Source organism: Humulus lupulus, chromosome 5 (genome assembly GCF_963169125.1).
Source record: "Humulus lupulus chromosome 5, drHumLupu1.1, whole genome shotgun sequence".
NCBI classification, from domain to species: Eukaryota; Viridiplantae; Streptophyta; class Magnoliopsida; order Rosales; family Cannabaceae; genus Humulus; species Humulus lupulus.
Window position 1 is genome coordinate 33452095 of NC_084797.1, and position 22881 is coordinate 33474975.

Below are 22881 nucleotides of genomic sequence, written 5' to 3' on the forward strand. Positions count from 1 at the left end.
GCCATGTGTCAAATGTGGAAAATATTGATAACATTTACCCCCCCAAGTTTTCATTCATTTTTGCATGGTGAAGACTTACATTCCTTGTAACGCCCTAAACTCCAGGGACCGTTACGGTGTGCATTTTAAACAGTGCTAAACTCACTAATCGAGTAATTTGGCCATGATCGTGTATCTAAGTATGATTAGCGATTTAGGGTTAAATTTTTTGGTTATAACGTTTCACTAAAACGTTTACTGTATACATTGGGATCCCAAAAATATAATTTAAAGATTAATTACAAGAAAAAATTTACAACCAGCCGACCTAAGAGGCAAAATAGGGTTTAACCCTAGTTCCTCGTTCAACCCTCGGCCATGGCGGTTGAGCAGACACATATGTACACGTCGTCACCTAAGCTCTCCAACTCAAGGATGATCCATCTTTCTTTCGCCTTTACTTGCATCACATAGCACCTGTGAGCCGAAGCCCGGCAAGAAAACTCAATAAGCTCATGAACAGTAATAACATGTCACTAAATCATAATGTGCATGCCTAGCAATGATAGCCCTATTCATGCATGCAAATAAGTTCAAATAATGATGGGGAATCAATGATGAGGAATCCTGCCCTTTTGAATGGATGACTATCAAGTCAATCCTAATCAGATGAGTGATTTAACACTTTGAGGTTCTGTTAACCATGATGGAGCATATAGCTCTAATCAGATGAGTGATTTAACACTTAAGGTTCTGTTAACCATAATGGAGCGTATAGCTCTAATCAAATGAGTGATTTAACACTTGTGGTTCTATTAACCATAATGAGTGATTGATGAGCAAGTCACTAACTTAAACCAGATGAGTGAGTGATGAGCGAGTGATGAGCGAGTCACTACGGGGCTCAGCACCCACATCCATGTGATGATGCAGTCACCTGGGCTCAGCCCTTGAGAATGATCGATCCTTTGATCCCTTAGTGGTCACCTAGTCATAACCAATTATAACTTCCATTAATGAAAATCAACAATAAAAGGTCTTGACCTAAACCTTACTCTCGGGACCTCGAATTGTACCCAAACGGTGAGTAGATTCGATCTCGAGCCTTAGGAATTGAAACCCTGAGCCAAAACCCTCAAAAAATGCCTAAAATATGCATCAGGAAAAATAGGGTAGCGCTACAATGCTTGCCCCCTAGCGCCCCAGCGCTACAGCCAGGGGAAAATTTCCCTGGCTAGCGCTGTAGCGCTAGGACCAGGAAAAATTTCCCTGGTTCTTCCCTCCTTCGACTCCTCCTTTCCTAACCTAAAAAACAAGCTTCCAAACTCAATTAAAGCCCAATTGAACCCAAAAACCATCTACACATGACCTAGGCATCAAAACCCAAGTAACCTTTGCCAAAAACCCCATTGAATTCTCAACTTTCCAACTCAAGAACCAAACTGAAAATCAAATGGAAACAGAGCAAGAACAATAGATTCTATGGTAAAAACCTTACCCCAAGCTCAGAATTACACCCTCTTCAATGGTGACTTGACTCCCTAGCTTGGTTCCTCAAAAGGAGCCTCAAAATTCAAAGTAAAAATGGAAGAGAAATGGTGATTGGTTGAGGAGAAGAAGATGCTCTGTTTTGGTTAACTCCCACAGCCTTCTAATGGATAAATATAACCTTAGGGTGAAAAGACCTAAATGCCTTCATGCCTAATTAAAACCCTTAACAACCACCAAGGGCAAAATCGTCATTTCTTGCCTATTTCGTTAATCATAATTAACACACTCCAATTCCCGTTATTCTCAATATTCTCAAATGCTAATAAATTATATCCTATTACCCTTTAATTCTCGACAATGTTCTAATCACCAAATTACCCCGAGACTCACCCCGAACCCTGAAACTAATCCTGTTATGACCAAACCGATAACTTGCATTCAAAGATCGTCTCATGCCGAATGGCTTGAACAAATCCACATTTAATGTTGTATTATTCATAATTCATCAACATGAATGAAAATACACAATTACACCCTCAACGGGCCAAATTACCAAAATGCCCTTATAATTAAAAAAATGGACACATATGCATGCATTTATCATCATATTATAATATAATTCACATAAACATGCATATAATCATTTAATGGCATAATAAATCAATTATGGCCCTCCTAGCCTCCTAATCAAGGTCCTAAACCTTATTAGGGATTTTGGGGCATTAGATTCCTTCTCCCCGGTCAATCACAAATATCCTATTTCGTTTACTTGAGTCTTGGTATGTTTGACAGGACCCGGGTTCATTTACTTGTGGCCATTTGAGGGATCCCCATCCTTTCAGATTCCAATGTCCTAGACATGTGTTTCCAGGTCGATGGTGCGTCTATACCACTCACGCCTTAGAAATATGGAGAGAATCTTTTAATTACCTAGGTGACCGATGGGTGGCACACGTCTCAAAGCGTCCCGTGTGTACGAAAAAGGTGCTTTGGGTACTCGAGTGGGTTGTTTAATGCTTCTAAACTATTCAGAGTCGTAGGATGGGGATAGTTTTGGGATATTCAATGTGGACTGTTGGATGAGTAGGCGCGGATCTTGGATTGACGAATCCACGCTTTAGTACTCAATTGGGCCAATTAATGCCACTGCATCGTCCGGGACCGTCGAATGGGGATAAGAGCTGCTACGGTCAAGGCTTCGGCAAAGAAGGCCGCCAAGGGTCTGGCCAAGAAGAATATTATTGAGCTGGTCCTCGGGGACTCACACGCAGACCTGGGAGCTTCCAGAGGAGTTCAAGCTACTGCGTTGGTCCCGGGAACACCGACTGAGCAGCGTCCAATCCAACTTGCTCCTCTTCAGGTCACTAATCTGGATCATGAGCCTTCGGAAGGAGGTGGAGGGAGTAAGAGGAAAATGAACCCAATCGCCGCGGAGTCCTCGAAGCGGGCCAAGATGGCCAAGACCAAGGATTTCTCCCTGGCCGAGGAGCATTCCTCTAGTGAAGGCCTCATCGTCACGCAGGAGCTCCCAGAGGCTCCCGTGTTACTTATGTTGGAAAAAGCTTATACAGGATCTTTATTTATTTTCATGTATATCTAATATTAAACAAATTAATAGGAGATAGCCTAAAACATGTTTCTAAAATTGAATTCAAAGAGAAACAAATAATATAATACTTACAGTATACGCAGCGGAATTAAGAGTCCTTCCTTCAGTTTCTCTAACTCTTGTATCCTCTCTGTCGCAGAGTATTATCAAGAAACTGAACCGATCTTCTATTTTCTTCACGATCTTCCAATGTATCCTTAGAACCACCTAGACTAGTGTGGGCAATTCTCAACACATGAGATAGATATAGAGAGAAGAAGAGAAAATAACAAAGTGGCTTAGAAAAGGACTTGTGTTTAGAGAGAATCTAAAACTATCAGAAAATCTGACTTGTGACTTATTTGTCTTCTCTGAAATCTTCTCTCTAAGCACTCCTTTTATAGACTCAATTAGGCCATTTAATTTAATTAAAAAATCAATAAAATAACAGCCATTTTGAAGCCCTAGGTCGAAATTATCATGGGCTATAGGCCCGTGAAATTTCCCATTTGATTATAAGCCGATTGGACTTAAAATCAAGGCCTGTATTATTTTCTATTGATTTAATTAATTAAATAATTATTTAAATCCTTTATCAAATTAATTATTTATAATTTGAACCTTGATTTAAATTTATTTATTAATTTAGATACCAATTTATCTTAATTAATAAATCTGCCATAATTTCTCTTTTCTTCTCAAAATTACACAACTCTGTGAAACTATCCAAAATTGACCTGGTCAACTTTGATAATTCTAATTGATAATTAAATCAATTAATTGAGACTATCTAGATGATTTTATCCAAGGTACAATGGGGACCATGGGCCTATGAAATCAAGCTCCAATAAGTTATCATAAATCTAACAAATAAATTTACTAACTTATTAATTCCTCGTGACTCCACTATAGACTTGGAATTGCACTCTTGAATTCATAGAACGCTCTATAACAAATATAGATACGCTATTAATTATCCATTGTTATAACCATAATTGTCACTCAATCCTCTATAGACGGTCTACAATGAGATAGGACTAAAATTCTGTTTTACCCCTCATTGTATTTTATCCTTAAAACACTTAGTTCCTTGTAAATGATATTTCAGTAAACTAATTTAATTACTGAAATGAGATCTCTATCATTTATCACCTTGAACCAAACTAAAAGGAAACCATCGTTTCACTTCTTCATCAGAAGCTATAGATGTTCATATCTATGATTAACACTCCCACTCAATTATACTACCGAGTTCCCAAGATGTAAGTATGGGCTAGTCCGTAGGGTAAGCCGAACAAGTCAAAGAACTCAAATAATACAATCAGTTAGAATACTAACCACTCAGAATTGAGATTGAATTGACCTATGGTCAACTATATGATATGACTAGAATAGATAATAACGGTATGTTTACTTATCTTATCAACTGTCAATATCGGTCCTGTCTGATGTAACAAATACATCTGATCTTATCTACTTTGCTAATGTTCTGGAAAGAACATAACATTGTAATGTGTAAGTAGATCATATCGTAGATTGGCAAGTCAGTGTAAATCTGGTGCACTGACTAATCTTAGGACTAACTTATTTTTTAACATATAATCATATTTATATTCCACTGTGATTACGTCACTATAAATAAGATTAGCTATATGCTCGGGATTTAATAGAAGTTTATATTAAACAAATAATCATGAAAATAAAACATGTGAGCAAAGTGATTGACCAAGTCAAAAAATGATTTCCATTCTTTTATTGATAATAAAATGAGATTACAAAGAATTTGGGTTTTAATTAGGGCATAAAACCCCAACAACTTATCAACCCGACCATTCTTGGGGAGGAGGACTTGATCCTCTGGGAGGAGAGGATAAAGATGGTGTCCCGGGCTTGGGACGAAGGGCATGATAAACGGGACGAGATTGCCCGGGCCTTGGTCATACGCCAGAATGTACAGTTCGTCGATCATCGAGAGGCATTCGGCGCCCCCTAGCTGATCATGGATCGGCTGGCAGCTGAGATTGGGTTTTGGCCAAAACTGGGGTAGGACACGACTCGCTTGCTACGGACTTGTTGGCCCAGGTGGGGAATACCATATCCACCCTTCAGCTCAAGTGTTATGCCACGTTGGCTATCAGGGACACACTCTTTATCTCTCAGGCCATCTTTCATCAGGCCACTACGGTAAGTCCTACGTGCGTCCTGGTTTCCTTTCTTTGTCACCCTTATTTTTTGTGTTATTTCTAACTCTGTTTTGTTCCCAGATGCGTTGTTGACTCACAAGAATGCGGAGTTGGTGGTCGAGATGGTGATGAAGCTGGAGACGGCCCAAATGGAACTGGAGGGGGCTGTCAATCAGCTGGAGACTATCAGGGAGGTCGTCACCAAGGAGGTCTCCTAGGTTTAAACCGAGCATGAGGAGGCTCTGGCCAAGAGGATGTCGAGCACAAGAAACAGATGGAGGCCCTGGAGGCGGAGCTATCTCATGCTCATGACTCAGAGGCTTCTACCAAGGCGCTCTTGGAGGCAGCCGAGGTCCAACTTCGCCAGGAGCGAGACAAGGTTGCATCTCTTGGGGCGAGGAGGCTCGCAAAGAGAAGGAGTAGGCTGATGAATTGCTAGAGGCCACCTTTGACGAGGCCATTTACATGGCCTGGCTCCAAGACAAAAATATGAACCTCCTCCTCTATTCGGATCTAGTGGCGAAGAGGGCCGAATTTGAAGCGAAGGAAAGGGAGGATGCAGCGCTTCTTGGTGGGGATCAACAAGGTGAGAATGCTCCGGACGTCCCTGATCGGAATGAAGCCCAGGCTTGAGCCTTTGTATTTTACTTTAGGGCTATTTTCCTTCTTTCCTTTATCTTTGTAAACATAGATATTTTTTAAATGGCGATGGTGCCTCTAAGACAATTTCTTATTTCTCTCTCATGTTATTATATTGTTTTTTGTCCTTACACATTGTTTCTCACTTTATATTTATTTATTTTACCTAGAAAATTCACTAAGCATTTAACCACTTTGCATGAATTAGGGTAAAATGTTGAGTCCTGGTCCCTATGGCCAGGACCATTAGGGGAAAGATTGTAGAAGGTAACTACTTTTTCCTGAGATCAAAGTTTAGGTCTCGATGGCCTGGACCGTCTTGGACTTTACCAAATATAGCTTAATTGATTTATCTTGACTTTATGGCTCAGGTTCCAACGGTCTAGACTGTAATGGAATTCTCAGATATGACTTAGTTAATTAACTTGTTTCGGACCTGAGGTTCAAGTTCCAACGCCCTGGACCGTTAAAGAGTTATTAACTTTTGTCTGATTGATCTGTCCTGACTCTGATGTTCAAGTTTCAACACCCTAGACCATTAAATATTGACTTAGGTAGATTTTAGCTTATTAACTTATCTCAAACCTGAGGTTAAGGTTCCAACTGCCTAGACCGTGTACGAGAAAAAATTTAATCAATCTAAGCCTAAGATTCAAGTTCCAACGGTTGTGAACTTTTAAGGAAAACATGAAGGGGGATTGGACTATCCTAGACAATGTTAGGTTTGGACCAATATTTTGGGAGTTAGGTTTTGAACCCCCTGGGCTAGGACTGGGCTTTGAGCCTTGCATCCTATTTTGGTTGAACCCCCGGGATCACATGGATCTGGGTTAGGACTGGGCTTTAAGCCTTGCATCCTTTTTTGTTGGGAGTTGGGTTTTGCACCCCCAGTCTATACGAGTCCGAATTAGGATTAAGCTCTGAGCTTTGCATCCTTTTTCGTTTTTAATCTTGGATTTTAATAGATGGTCTTACCCCCCAAGTGATCAAAGAGTGTAGTCTTAAATCACTTGTTTTTGGAAAAATTAAAGATGGATGTGAACTTTTCTTTTCTTACAACATTTCTTATGGTGTTTTGTCAACACCATTTTCATTGAAAAAAAGAAATGGCCCTGGGGCGTACATTGCTTGAAATTAAAAATGTTAGAAAGAGCATAATTAGATCCTCCCGACTACTGATAGTATTGGCGGAGGTGTTCTGCGTTCCATGTCCTTGGGACCTCTGTTCCATCTAGTCGCTTTAAGTGATATGTTCTCGGACATACTTCATTTTTGATCTCATAGGGTCCTTCCCAGTTTTTTCCCAGAACCTCCACTCCCGGTTCTTGAGATACAGGGAAGACTCTTCGTAGGACTAGATCGATGGTTCCGAACCTCTGAATCTTAACTTTTAAGTTGAAGTGCCTTACGATCTTTCCTTGATACATCTTTAGCTGCACTTGTGATTCTTCCCAGATCTCTTCTATGAGATCTACAGATTCTTGGAGTAAGGCATTGTCCTGGACAGGATCATATGTATCTCGTCTGTGAGATGGGACCATCGTTTCTACTGGGATGACCGCTTCGCAACCGTACACCATTGAATAGGGAGTATGTCCAGTAGATGTTCTTTCTGTGGTCCAGTACGCCCATAGGACGCGGGGCAACTCTTCTGCCCACTTGCTCTTGCAGGCTTGTAGTTTTTTCTTTAATGTCCCCTTAAAAATCTTGTTCACGGTCTCTGTTTACCCATTTTCTTGAGGCCGTGCGACTGTGGAGAAGCTATTGATGATTCCATGTCTTTCATAGCTATCAAATTGCTTCCCGTTATCAGATACAATTTTGTGAGGGAGGCTGTATAGACACACAATGTTGTTGATGACGAAGTCCAGGGCCTTTTTGGAGGTGATGGTGCTCATTATTTCTGCCTTGACCCACTTGGTATAGTAGTCGACGGAGGTTGGGAGGGATCCTACCAAATCGATTCCCCAAACTGCAAAAGGTCAGGGATTGGTCATCAGGGTTATCTCTATTAGAGGAGCTCGCAGGATCTTTGCATACCTTTGGCATTGTTTGCACTTGCAGACGTAATCTACACAATCCTTCTACAATGTTGGCCAGAAATATCCTTGCTTGAGGATCTTCTTGGACAAGTTGAGTCCAGTTATGTGATCTCTACAAAAACCTTAATGAACCTTGTGCATGATTGCACTCATTTCGGTCTTGAATTTGCATCTAAGGTAGGGCATGGACAACCCCCTGCGATAGAGTCTGTTATCCATCATGACGTATTTGGGAGCCTGGTACTGAAGTTTCCTAGCAGCGACCCTATCCCCGAGAAATTCCCCAGTGGCTAGATACTGGATGAGAGGGCCCATCTAGAACGTAGTGTAATCAATGGCATTGATGATTGCAGGAGTTTGAATACTGGGCTCAGGTAGATGGTCGATGGGGACTACCCCGGAGAGTTGTGCTTTAACATCTATGCCCAATTTGGCCAGCGTGTCTGCAAACACATTCTGTTCCATGGGGATCTGATAAATGAAGTATCTTTTGAAAGATTGAAGTAACTCCTGGGTTCGCATCACCACATAGGCAGCCATATTTCCCCCCTTCATTTGGTATTCTCCCAAAATTTGCCTGACCACCAGCTGGGAGCTGTTGTGGACTTCAATGTTCTCTGCCCCTACCTCCCGGGCCAAGCGTAATCCGGCCAGCATGGCCTCATGTTCAGCCTTGTTGTTTGACTCTTCGAACTGGAAGCGTAGGGTGCTTTGCTGCTAGTGACCTTGAGGGGATATTATGATGATCCCGACGCAGACCCCATTATCATTGGACGCACCGTCCACGAAGATCTTCCAAAAGGGCATTACAGGGTTGACGGTTTCTTCGTCCTCTGTTATCCTGGTGCATTCCAGGATGAAGTCGGCCAGGGCCTGTCCCTTGATGGAGATCCTGGGGACATAGGCGATGTTGAACTAGCTCAATTCCATGGCCCACTTCAAAAGTCCTTTTGATGACTTGGGTTTCTGTAATACTTGTCGTAGGGGATGGTTTGTCAATACCTTGATGGAATGGGCCTTAAAGTAAAGTCTTAACTTCCTGGAGGCGGTCAGTGGCCAAAATGTTAATTTTTCGATCAAAGGGTATCTGGAATCTACACCCAAAAACCTTTTGCTTACGCAATAGACCGGGAACTGAACATTTCCCTCTTCTCGCCCTAATGCGGCACTGATGGCGTGTTCTGACATTGCCAAATAAAGGTAAAGTGGTTCCCCATCCACTGGTTTCGACAAGATTGGCGCTTGGACCAGATGTTCCTTCAACCTTTGGAAGGTCTTTTCACATTCGGCTGTCCACTCGAACCTCTAGTTTCCACGAAGTACGTTGAAAAACGGGATGCACTTGTCCGTGAACTTCGACACAAAGCGGCTCAAAGCTGCTATTCTTCCCGTCAGGCTTTAAACGTCTTTGTGTTTTCATGGTGACGGCATGTCAATCACAACTTTGATTTTTTCTGGGTTGGCTTCCATCCCTCTTAAGCTTACTATAAAGCCCAGAAACTTCCTAGATGCCACGCCAAAAGTGCACGTCTTGAGATTTAGCTTCATCCCATACTTTCGGATAATGGTAAATGTTTCTGTCAGGTCGTCCGCGTGTTGGACCGATGTCTTAGACTTGACCAACATGTCATCTATATAGACCTCCATGTTCCTCCCCAGTTGGTTCTGAAACATCCTATTGATCAGTCTTTGGTAGGTGGCCCCATCATTCTTGAGCCCGAAGGGCATGACGATGTAGCAGTATACACCCTTGTCCGTCTGGAAGCTGGTATGTTCTTGGTGTGCTACATGCATCGAGAACTTGGGCTTAGCCGAAATAAGCATCCATGAAGCTTAACAACTCATACCCGGGCGTAACATCCATCATCTGGTCAATCCAAGGTAGAGGGAAGTAATCCTTTGGGCACGCCTTGTTGACGTTTGTGGAGTCAACGCAGGTCCTCCACATTCCATTTGGCTTTGGTACCAACACCAGATTTTCTAGCCAAACGGGATACAAGGCCTCCCGGATGAAGTTGATCGAGGACAACTTCTCGACTTCTAGCTTGAGGGCCTCTGCCGTTTCCGCACCTAGGGGCCTTCACTTCTGCCGGACGGGAGTCACATTCTCGTTAATGATCAGGCCATGACATATGACATTGCGGTTGATCCTGGTCATTTATGATTGAGACCAAGCCAGGACGCTCTGGTTCTCCTTCACCTGGGCAATTATGGTAGCCCTGACCTCCGACTTCAAGTTCCTCCCTACCCAGATCACTTTGGTCGAGTTAGTGTAACTAATGCACACCTTCTCAACTTCCTCCATGGGCTCTAATTCCTTATTCGCCTCTATCCGCGGGTCCAATTCGTCATCCCCTGGGCCACCCTCCATGCTGGTTATGGTGGTTGGATAGGATCAGCGTTTTCCTCTTTGAGAGATTCTGTGGTGGTAGGGCAGGAGGCTAGATTTGGCTCCATTAGCCCAATCATTGTGAAGGTCAGCTTGAATAGGACATTGAAGGAACTCCCATCGTCCACCAACACTCGGGACACTCGTTTGATTGAGATTTGGCCATCAATGACCAAAGGGTCGTGATGCGGGAAGTGAATGTTCTGGGCATCTTCCTCTGTGAACGTTATGGGTAGGTTCATCAGCTTTGGATGCTGGGGTGGAGCCTAGACCAAGGCCCACACTTCATGGTCATGATCAAGCTCCTTGAGAAATCTCTTTTGATAGTACAAGGACGGTTCTCCTAGGTGCGGGTTCCAGGTGTTGGTTTTTATTGATCAAATCAGAGATTATACGCAGCGGAACAACAATCAAATCGTTAGATTAATCCTATAAGATTTCTAGATCAACTTCTTCACATGCATATATATATTGAATCAAGGACATGAATAGAAAAATTACCACAGGTCCTTCCTTGCTGCTATTTTTTCGTATGGCTAAATCCTCGAGATCTCACACCAAGATCTTCCAAAATGTTCTTAGGCACACAAAGAACGAGTGTGGGCTCGCTATACAAATAATAGGCAATAAACTATTTATTAGATGTTCTCAACACATAAAGTTTTGGACCTAGGTTTTGTGATGAACAATGACTTTTTTTTATGTCACTGTTCTCTTTCTCTGAGAGAGATTCCTAGATATTTTTCTATCCCTAAAAAGTTATGTTCTGTAAAAAAACTGATATCCTATATTTAATATATCATATATATTAAAATATTTGTTATTTTAAACAAATTCAAAATAATTGATCAGTTATCATATTTTTGTTTAAATAATAATATTTTAATCATATTAAAATATTTCATTATTTATTTAATATTTAAATAACTAAAATTGTGGAATCAAAAGACTGAGTACACTCTCTTATGCCTGTGCATTGTGCCACACGTGTACCACATGCCTGTGATGGCATGTGATTTTTTCCAATTTTTATTAATATTTAAATACCAAAAATCCCAAAATAAATTAATTCAAAATTAATAATATTTTTGTTAAATCAAATAATTAATTAATTACACATAATTAAATAATAATTATATTTGATACATAGAAAAATATTTTACTTATCACATAAGTCATTTTTGCCCATTTTTTGTGTTTACCTTTGTCAGTGTTTGTTTGAGCCATTTCGGGGACCATGGACCTATAACATTAAGCTCCAATAAATAAACTAAATAATTAAACTCTTTAATTATAATAGTTAATTTATTAATTCTGATATTACTCCACTATAAATTCATAATTGCACTCTTTATGTTATAGATATACTTTTACAGAAATCTTTTCTAAGTCGTCCATTGATATAACCATCTTACAATAGTTCAACCCTCTAATTATTTAGTTCATAAATTAAAATGGAAGAATTACCATTTTACCTTTCTAATTTACTTCTTATTCCTTAAGTACCATTAATTCACTAGTGAATAATTAATCTATAATCTAATTATAGATTTGAGCTCAAAATCATTCAGTTCCAGAATTAACCCTTAAGGGAACTAATATACAATCCGTTAGGAAAGATTAGATTCTGTATTGTTGATACATGTTCCCAGCCATCCATGATATTAAATCTCCAAAACAAAAGTCATTAGTCTCATTCTTTGAAGAGACCTTAACGAATGAATCAAAAGATTTAATAAACATGAACAAGAGTTCATGAACACTCAGGATTTAGGTTGATCTATAAATGATCATCAGTTATGATATGAATTACAAGTCTTTATTGTTAAATGGTTTTTGAATAAAGACTTTAATTCATATCGGTCCAAGTCATATATAATCATATTATATAAAGCACATTTACTAAGATGTCTTACCACATCAATAATCCGAATCTAGATTATTTGTATCATTGCGATACTCAGTAAACCATACTTACAACTCCAATTAAAGAATTCCATAACTTTAATTTGTTGTTGTTGACTATTTTTATTCATTCATGTGATCTTAATTCTCTCGTACTAATACAAGATCACATCCTCAATAATGAATATGAAATTTTTTTGATATTTAAAAAATTATTCAAACAATAATTTAACAATCTAAATATGACAATAATAATAAACCATTGTATTTATTTATTCACAGAAAAAACAAATGTCTTTACATGCTTTTAGGACACACTCCTAACACCAGGAGGGTACGACATTCCAGGCCCAGGAGCCATAGGGCCTCCGGGTGATTGCACTATTGGGGCCCCCTGAGGGGCTTGTGCACTCGATACAGGAGTGTATCCTCCTTGAGGAGTTCGATACGACACCTGTGCATCCGGGGCCAAAGGTTGTCCAGGAGATGCGGCCAATCCCTGAACTCTCGTTGGCATCCTGACCCACTGGTGAAGATATCCCAGTTAGATCATATTCTCGATCTCATCCTTCAGCTAACGACATTCCTCGATCGTGTGGCCCATGTACTTGTTGTAGGCACACCTTTTGTTGGTGTCCCTTGAATTCTTTCCCCCTTTAAAAATAGGGCTTGGCTTTCGGTAATGGACTACATTGCCCGTTGCAAGGTAGATGTTTTCCCGGGTGTCTACCAAATTCATATACTCTGTGTATTAAGGCTCGTACCCCCTCTTCCCTTTCTTCGAGGGCTCGGATCAATTCTGACTTTTTCCTGATCTCTTTCCCCTAGAGGTGTATATGCTCGACTCAACTGCTTCGGCATGGGGCGGTTGGGCATCGCCAGGAGCGACACATACCCAGTTTGTGCCACTCCGTACCCAGAGAATGGGGTGGATAGTGTCGGAGCATATCCCGAAGAATTGGGCCCATAGACCGTTGGGGTAATGAATGGCATCCCAAGGGTCCTAGCGGATCCGGACGCTGTTGGAGGTGCCGGATAGAGATTTTTTGGATACTACACTTCGTATCCGGGAAAGGTTTGTGTTGTCGACTTGGTTACTGGCTGCCACCCAAAGGCTTGGACTCGAGCCTCCTCCCAATTTATGAAACCTTGTGCTCCCCTTATAAATTCTTCAAGGGTGGTCGTCTTACTGCGTTGCATGTCGTCTCAGAGAAGGGACCCAACTCTGATTCCGAACTGGAGTGCTACTAGGTGTTGTCCATCATCCACCTTAGTCTTTGAGGCTTCTTCCGTGAAACATTGGATGTAAGCCCTAATGGTCTCTGTGGGATGTTGTTTGATGTTGGCCATCACGCTGACTTCCATGTCCAGCTTTATGGTGGCCACGAACTGTTTATGGATAGTTGATTGCAATCCAGACCAAGACTGGATCGATCCCGTCTTAAGTCTTTTCCACCACTCTTCCGCGGGTCCAGCCAGAGTGATTGAGAAACATAGACATTTCTCGTTGTCACATACGTGAGCTACAATCATCAGGCGATTGTAGCGGGACAAATGATCTCTGGGGTTAGTGTTCCCGGTATAGACGGGTATGTCTAGCATCTTGAACCCCTTAGGTAACACGACGTCCAATATGTGCTTGGCACATGGCTCATTTTCCTCCTCTTCGGAATTGGAACCTCTGCATTCTTGTTTCCGGACCAAATGGTCTGTGACCTTTTTGAGAGTGGCCAAGTGTTCCATGAACTGCCTGCCCATTCCATCATCCAAGGGGACTCTTTCGTTCCTCCTATCGTTGAGGTTATTCCTCAAGTCGCCTCCTCAAGGTTAGATCTTTTCTTTTCAGGTCCGCTCCTTCCGAGCATTGGGGCCGTCTTGCAAATCCATTCGGGATGTGTCATCTCCCGAACTGACTGCTTCCAAGTCCTCTCCGAATCTGTACCCTCTGTGATCCTTGTTCACGGATGCGCTAAGATAAAAGCGTCTTCCCGTATCATCCTGTCTGGGGACATTCCAGGGCTTTGTACCTTGCGGGCACTTCCCTTGCGGATTGTTCGGATGATTCCATCCTGGGATAGGATTCATCCTTTCTTTCCTAGGGAATTTCCTTGGGTTAGCCTTAGTCTTTTGAGTGGGAGGAGCTTTCTTTTGGAGGTTTGCTTTTTCAACGGGATCAGCCATCTTGGCTTTCCCTTTGTCTTGAGCAGGATTTGATGGACCGGCTCTGGGAAGCGGGGATTGTCCCGGAGGAGGAATGAGAGCAGCGATGTTGGGCATGCCAATCCTCATAGGTGGGACAGGCGGCTGTGTTCCTGGGGGAGGAACGACTGAAGGATTGGCTGCTAATCCTTGGGTAGCAATGAAAGCTTGAAGAGCCAAGAGGGACTCTTGTATTTGGCGGGTGGCCTCCTTTTGTTCAACCATCCTGACTTCTTGATCCAGGACTTGTTGTCTCAAATGGACCACCTCTGGATCCTCCTGTTCAGGATCCATATCCTCTCATCAGGATCAACGGGGTTCTCAACCTCGCGATCTTCATACCTCCCTTCGTCATCCTCGTAATAGCCTTCTTCGTAGTCACCCTCTTCCCCGAAAGAAAGGATAAGAGATGAACAATCATAGTTTTTACGTGGTTGGGGCGTTAATGAGCCTTAGTCCACGAGTCACTAGTATTAGGCTTTAGAGAGTTTTGACAATGCAGTTTTTCTACAAGTTCAGCAAATCTTTTTCTTACAAGAAAAATTATGGGATCCCTACTACTGTGCACAACTGACCCTATTTATAGGAAGTGAAGTAGCTTGGGTCGGACTAAGCCAGGCCCAATAGGGATGTAATTACAATTTTCTTGCTAACGGAGCCATAATACAAAGAATATAATGTAATTAGATGTTGTTAATCTGGGCCCATTGGGCTGGCTTAGGCGTGGTCGAGCCTTACAATTATCCTTTGTTCGTTAGTACAGACTGATCCGCGTGGGCTACTAAGGGGATCTTGGGGACAGGATTTTTCAGAGTAGTGGCAGTATTGTTTCCTAGGAACAATATACGTTCCGTGCGTACCCAATCCTGCAGGTTAGTTAAGGAGACCAACCTCTGGATTTCTTAGGAACACGTCAACATCCAGGAAGATGAGGCTTGCCCTTTCCAGACGTATGGTATGGGTTCACTTACAAATACCTGGGATCGTTTACCTAGGTCCTGGTTCATTTACCAAGACCCAGGTTCATTTACCAAGGCAGATACCTTGTTGACGACATCTTCTCTTGGATCCCACTTGATGGATTCGACTCCTGGATTGAACCATCCACCATCACCATTTACATCCCGAAGGATGTAGGTTGAGAGTGGTCAGGGAGACAATATGGGCTTGCACCATTGTTTTGGCCCCCTCACTATGCTTATGCCACTTGCCCATCATTGGGCTTAGTATGGTCTCGGTCGTCAGGGTTTCCTGATTCGTTGTTCACTGGGCCCAGGTTGGGCCTGGACCTCTTCTGAGGGCCCATGGACCCCGTTTGGCCCTGCCACATGTCAAATGTGGAAAATATGGATAACAATTTATACTAATTAAAATACATATTAGATAATGTAAATAACAATATATATGTGCGTGTGTGTTGTCCGTGTTTTCATCAATTGACCCGTGACAGACGTTAGAGAAGTAACTAAGCTTCACAAGAGTTAATAAAGCTCAGAGCTCACCTAGAGCTGCTCGGAAGGTAAGACTTCCCAATATGTTGTGATCTGTTTTGAGAGTTGAATGTCTTCGTTCCGAGGACCATTGTCATACTCCTCCCGATTTCATTTTCATCTAGTTCTCTAAGCCTGGACAAGTTGTCCTCGGGGCCTGGAGGGAAGCGCTTGGTGTCATGCACAGCGACCCTGGAGCACAAGCAACCGTCTAACAAAGCTACCATTCCTTCAAGTCGTGGTGTCGAGTATGTACAGGCGATAAGCACAGCATGTCCCAATGCGTCGCCTGATATGGGAAAACGTGCATCGACCCCCTTACACTGTCATGAGTGTGTCTCACCAAAAGTTTGTGGGCTGCAACCTTCGAAATGGGCCTTGTGTGACACACACAGGCCCACCACCAGTTTTATTCTGAGAATGTGCATTAACTAGCATTTAGATCCCAATTAATGGGGAATGTTTTGCAATAAATCCCCGTTAAGGGAATTGATTGTCTTCAACCATTATAAATAGGGCTATGGCACCCATTATAAAGGATCCCAAATTTTTGTATTTAGAGCACAGCCAAGAGCTGCCTGAACCCCACAGGAGCTTGAAACCTTCAAGCTTCCCCTAATCATAATACAATAGACTCGTGGACTAGGGTTAATTAATAACTTGAACCACGTAAGACTTGTGCCATCTTAAAGTTCTTTTATTTAGTTGATAGCGAAAAATGTCATCAACAATATGATTCACGTGAAATATGTAAAAAAAATAATTAAAAAATTTCACGTCCATTTTAATGGGACATGAAATGCGGTCCCAACCTCCTTTAATGACCAATTTAAAAGGTTATGAAAAGGGGTCCCAGCATATTTTTCATGACATGTTTAAATAGACATGAAATGTGGTGTCAACATACTTTTTTTTCATAACCTGTTTAAAGGGTCATGAAAAGTCATAATTCACATCCCTTTTAAAAGGTCATGGAACGTGATCCCCACATAGACCATTTTTCATGACCCTTTAAAAGGAACGCGAATTTACCTTTCACGACCCTTTTCATGGGTCATGAAAAATATATGCTTTTAAAGACTAGTTTTCATGACCCATTTAGTTAATTCATGAAAAATATTTAATGTCTCTTCTAAATTTCTAAATGTTCTTAAAAAATCATTTTTGTAGTAGCCTAATAACATTGTCTTAGTCAGCTTAAACATGTTTTGAAAACTCATACTATAATTTAAATTGTCAGAGAAAAAAAATCTATGATCAATGTTTACCCAATATACTTCTGAATTAATATTTATATTGTGAAAGTATTGTCTAATTCCACCAAAAAAAAAACAAAAGTAAATGAATTATACATGAAACTAATTTGGCACCTTTACTTCATGCATAGATAAAAGTTAAATATAATAAAATCAAAACCTCTCTATTGCTCCTTGCCTTCACTCTCCCAATACTTTTTCTCCCATAACTCCACTTCTTTAATAGAATTAGTATTTCTATGAAGAGCTGAAAACAAAGATGAAGGACCATAAGGAGAAGGCATGGTACATGGGTCAGTGTCTGCAGGACTCTTTACCATTGATTCCATCATAAACTCCTTGGTTAATCCTCCTGTCTGGCAAGCCATAGCCTCAGAACAGAGTTCAGTAGCTTTCGGAGGTATAGTGGGCATATATTGTAATAGTTTGGCGTATTCATTTAGGAGAAGAAACATGTAGTCATACACGTAGTCCATTTTCAGCTCCTTTTTAATGAATTCACTTGCTGCTTTTCCGATTTCTTGTGCCTGAAATTAATTAAGTGATTGACTAATGACAGAGCTTCTTACTGAATTGGATACCAAACTAGCGTAAAGTAATATAATTACCTCTTTCTGGTGAGAGTTGCCCCAGTCAACTGCAAACTTAGTGGATCTGCACTTGTCATCATTCTTTATGGGCCAATAATGTTGCCCTGGTATTAAACCTCGAGTGAAGAAATCATAATAACGTGGCTTTACCACTAATGTAACAGAATCACATGCAAGAATGTATTTTTCACTAACAGACCAAGCAGATCCTTCAATGTATATCTTATATCTGAATTTAGAAACACAGCAAAACAGCACGACTAAGAAAACAATATCATGAATTAGAAAGAAAAAAAAACAGATGAATATATACTAGAAATTGACATGCATTAGCGTACCTATGAATGCATTGACTTGCTAAATTTGATTGCTTGTACCCTTCTCGTATTTCTCGACCCCAATCCTGCAACAATAACCAGTTTCATCCGTGCACTTTTTGTTCTTAATAATGTATACGAAGAGACAATGATCGAAGATTAAGGAGAAATCGTTATACTATGTTAGCATGCAAACTAATATAACGACTTACTGAACAAGGTTTAGACTAATTCGTGGCCAAGTTTTTTAACAAGAAAGATACGATAAATTATAGAAATATGCAAACCTGGGCATAAACACGAGCATTCCAATCATGTTGGTCTGAAACATTACATTTAAGAAGGTCTTGTCTAGTGGCTGCAACAGCTGGATTCCCTTTCCAATAAGCATAAGGTTCTCTGTCCACCCATCTAGTTCTCTTGTTTCCTTCCTCTAACTCCTTCAATAAAGGCACCCAAGGCTTTATGTTTATCTCCGGCCTATACAACAAAGTTAATCTTTATTAGTATTTATCATCTCAAACTAAAATCAAGACAAAAATATTTTCACAAATTCTAATAAAGCATATAAAACAGTAGTCTGTCTTACCAACCCCAAAATGACCAATCAGGAAAGACTATATCAAGTGAATTATCATCACCGCAGTAACGAAACACTGGAGGTGGTGACGTGGCATTGGGTCCGCTATATGCCTTAGAGAGAACAACTGGCCAGTCGACACAGTCGAACATCAAATCCAAATCCGGAACTCTTCCAGGGTACCTTCGTAACAACTGTAGAATTCCCCACAGCGTAAAAATATCTCTGGTTTGGAACGACTTCTGATACTTCTCTACGTAAGCCTTCCCCTTCACTATGACAAGTCTAAAGTTGGCTGTACGTTTGGCCCTCTCCACCATGTCTCTTGAGATACCCGTGTGAGCCCATGGCCTTAGGTCTTCGTGGATCCAGCGGAAGTACTCAGGACACGTCGAAGGAGATGGACGGTCGCGATCTTCTTCTGGGTTGAATGTGGTGGGATAATACGAGGGACAGGTGTGTGTGGGGTTGTAATTAGTACAGTTTAGTTGAATTTCAATTTTTGGTCGGTGTGATTTGGGAATTTCAGGTTGCTTTTGAGGGTTTTTGTGGGATGTTCCGCTTAAAATTGGCATTGTCATTCTAGCAATGTTCTGACAAAATAAACCATAGAAAAGTCGTAACATTGAAATGTAAAATATATCGAGAAAAACAATTTCCTTTAATCATTTGCATATGAAAAAAAAATGCTCATTAGTTATTTTTATAAAATTTAAACTATATGGTATGTATGAGGTGTTATGTGAATATGTAGTGTCCCATATCTTAGGAGCAAAGCAAAAACGTAACCTTTTATAATAATAATAATTAAGAAGACGATCAAGAAGTAAGAAAAAATATAAAAAAAAAAATTATGAGACACAATAGCACAGGGGATCAATAGAATTATTGTCTCCTATAGGAGTCGGTATTACATTGTTTCGACACATTATGGGGACACACTAATCTGAGACAGGGGATCTTCATTCTAGCACAGGATCTACTAATTTTCATACGCCGCGAAACACGTGGCCACTAAATTGTCATTGTGAAGAAAGAAAATACAGACGTTAACCGACGATCACGCCGACGTTTTCCAATAACAAACGACGTGGCTTTTGCCGTCTTAAATTAATCCCCCTTTATTTATTGTTTATTCTAATGAATCTAAACAAAAAAGTTCTTTAAGCATGTAAATATTATTGCTCTCTTACTGACACTAATCACAAATTCACATTCGAATACATAACATTGAATTGAGGCAGCAAGCAATACTAAAAAAAATTAAAGGCTTACCGTGGTATTAACTGAGCGCATGGAAACAAACGCACCAGCTATAAGAAAGATGACGACGACGAAGAGAGTGGAGGACTTAGCAGAAGGTTTCATAAATGGCTGCCAGATCATCTCTGTAAAATTACCAAGAAGCCCCTGCTCTCTCATTGTTATTTTTCCCAACACTCTGCTTTTTCGCTTTTGGTCTTTTTTCTCAGTTATCTGACAGAAATGTGTCCGGTTCGTTTGAAACCGCACTTAACAGATCCCATAGACACAGCAGAGTGTTATTCTTGGGTTTTGACGAACTGGAATATTCTGAGATGTACTAATTTTCCAACTTTCTCAACAGGGTACTGTTTGGTTTGGTCGTTTGGAGCTCTGCGAGGGGTTAGTACTTTGAATAGTTAAGTATCGAAAAATAAACTAATATGTGTGTATATATATATCACATATCTATGTACAAGAAAGGATCTGGGTATTAGATTATTAGATCATAGAGCTTAGTTAGCTGAGAAAATGACCTGTTTCGAAAAAACGTTTTTAAGCTGGTAGTAACCAAAACAAAATTTGGAATGGACAAGAAAATCAGGTTTGAAAAGGAAAAGGAAGATAACAAAAGAAAATGAGGAAACAAAGGTTTTACAGGGCAAGAAAATAAGCTTTGAAAGCTCATAAAGGTAGTACAGAACCGCAACTTGAGTTGAGAGAGATAGAAGAGAGAATGTGAGTGAGAGAGCGTAAAAAGGGTACTTTACAAAGGTCCAAACCCGTGACGTGGGCTTCTTTTCTTCTGTTTTGTCATACTATAGTTTGAACTATTAGTTTTTTGTTGGGGTTGTGGTGCTCTGTTTCTGTAAATGATTTATTTTACCAAGTAGCGGATTCAAGAAGGAATCAAGCTAATTGGTGGGTCAAGTAGGCATAGCAAACGTACGTAGATTGTCAACATGAGATCGTCCCCTAGTTCAGCACTATTTTGTGCTTCGATTCATTATTTTTAAATAATAATATCTCTTTTATATGTGTTTACTTGTATAATGGTTTTTCTAAAAAGACCTCTGTTTTTCACCACACATTAAAGTCTTTATTAATAAAAGATTATTTCATAAATTTTAATTTTCAACCGACATCCCACATAAATTTCTGAATCTTCATGTAAATTACGCATGTGCCTTCACCAATTCTTTCTATGTCCTTTGGCAGACAACATTTTTCTTTTCTCTCGTTTATTCAAATACATGCAAAATTGTACATTGTTTGTGAGAAACAGCAAGTACTTGAGTTTTTTCTTAGTTGTAATAAAACAACGACACTTGAATATAGTTAATTTGTTATTAACATCAATTAAGCATGTGTGTTTGTACATTTTTTCTTACTCCATGTAATAAATATAAAAAATAAATAAAAATAGGGCACTAATCCGTATATTAAAAAAGCTTGATTTTTTATTTTCTTTGTATTTTTTTGCTGTCACTGTATATATTTGTAGGAATGGTTGATAGTGTGGGAAATGAAATTAGGTTATGGTCCAGAGCCATAACCTTTTATTATGGATATTTCTACTTTTCAACGCATTGTAATGATGAGTAGGTATGTATATATAGCCGCCATGAAAGAATATAGAGAAAGTTTTTTTTCTTTATTGATTACCTATTACTTTTGCCTGTAAGCCACACACGTAGATTGGAATACCTATGAGTTTGTTACATCACAATCAATTCTGTAACAGCTCAATGAATTTATCAGATCGAATTTTCTCCAAGTAATAGGAGATATACTACTGTGAGCCAAAAAAAAAGGGATATACTAATATTGTGTTTCTTGTTTTTAGCAGAACATTAATTACAAGTACTCTTTCTTCGCAAGTGTATAATCACTTTCAATGTGAAGTGGGATTTTTAATGACTATATAATCTTCCCTTTTTAGATCATTTAAATACTGCACAAGCATTAGGATTTAGGAATAGGAAGTGTGTATCACATGGAGATTGCCTACTTATTTACATTACATTTAAGAAGTCGAGCTCTTCCAAAGAGGTGTTGTTTTCTTTTTTTTTTTGGTTTGATATATACATACTAGATAAAATGTTTAGTTAGTTTTATTTAACAAATTTATTAATTATTTTTATCATATTTTTATAATTATCATATAAATTTAAAATAAATAAATAATATTATATATAAAATAATGAAATGATATATTAAAAAAAATTAAATTAAAATATTATTTATAATTTTTTATATATATACTAAGTGCAAACAACGTGCAACACACCTCAATAATTTTTATTAAGTATTTATGATTGTCATATAAAATTTAAATAAATAAACAATATTATATATAAAATAATTACATAAACATATTAAAAGAAAAAGTAAATCAAAATATTGTTTATGATTTTTTTAATAATAATATGATAATATTTTAATACGTACCTTAATTAAGATACAAAACATTCATGATATTATTAAAATCACATCTCAATGACTGGAGAAGAAACTTATTTATTCTTGATAGAAAATAAATGTTATTCTAATTTAGTTACATAGTCATACTATTTGTACACTATACACTTATGTATAATGTATTTATTATGTATTATATATTATTGTAATAATAATATTTTATAACATGTGAATTTATATTAATACAATTGTTAAATATCTAGTTTTGTATTAAATATTATAATAATAATTTATAATATTTGAATTTATATTAATATAAGGTGTATTTGCGACATAAATACCACATGTTTTCAGTTTTATAAACTTATATACCACATCTTTTTTTTTCGACAGACTAAATACCAAACGTTATGAATTGGCCTATTCCGTCACTACCACTATGTTTAGTTGGAAAAAAAGACGCGTGTCACAGATATGAATAAATCCCATTTTTTTTTGTGTCAAAAACTAATAAACAAAATTAAAACATAAAACAAAAATAAAAACCGAAAACTCAAAAAATTGAGACTC

The 22881-nt window shown here is 39.3% G+C and overlaps 1 protein-coding gene across 1 annotated transcript; it reads right to left on the reverse strand.

Annotated features, from left to right (window-relative positions):
- Positions 1 to 17168: 17168 nt before the first annotated feature.
- On the reverse strand, positions 17169 to 20669 carry LOC133834731 (uncharacterized). Its single transcript, XM_062264436.1, has 6 exons — positions 19924 to 20669; positions 18658 to 19241; positions 18356 to 18548; positions 18090 to 18154; positions 17770 to 17980; positions 17169 to 17688 (listed from the first exon to the last, which is right to left on the reverse strand). Exons 1-6 carry the CDS (start codon positions 20068 to 20070, stop codon positions 17326 to 17328), a joined length of 1563 nt encoding a protein of 520 aa, XP_062120420.1. The 5' UTR covers positions 20071 to 20669; the 3' UTR covers positions 17169 to 17325.
- Positions 20670 to 22881: the final 2212 nt, after the last annotated feature.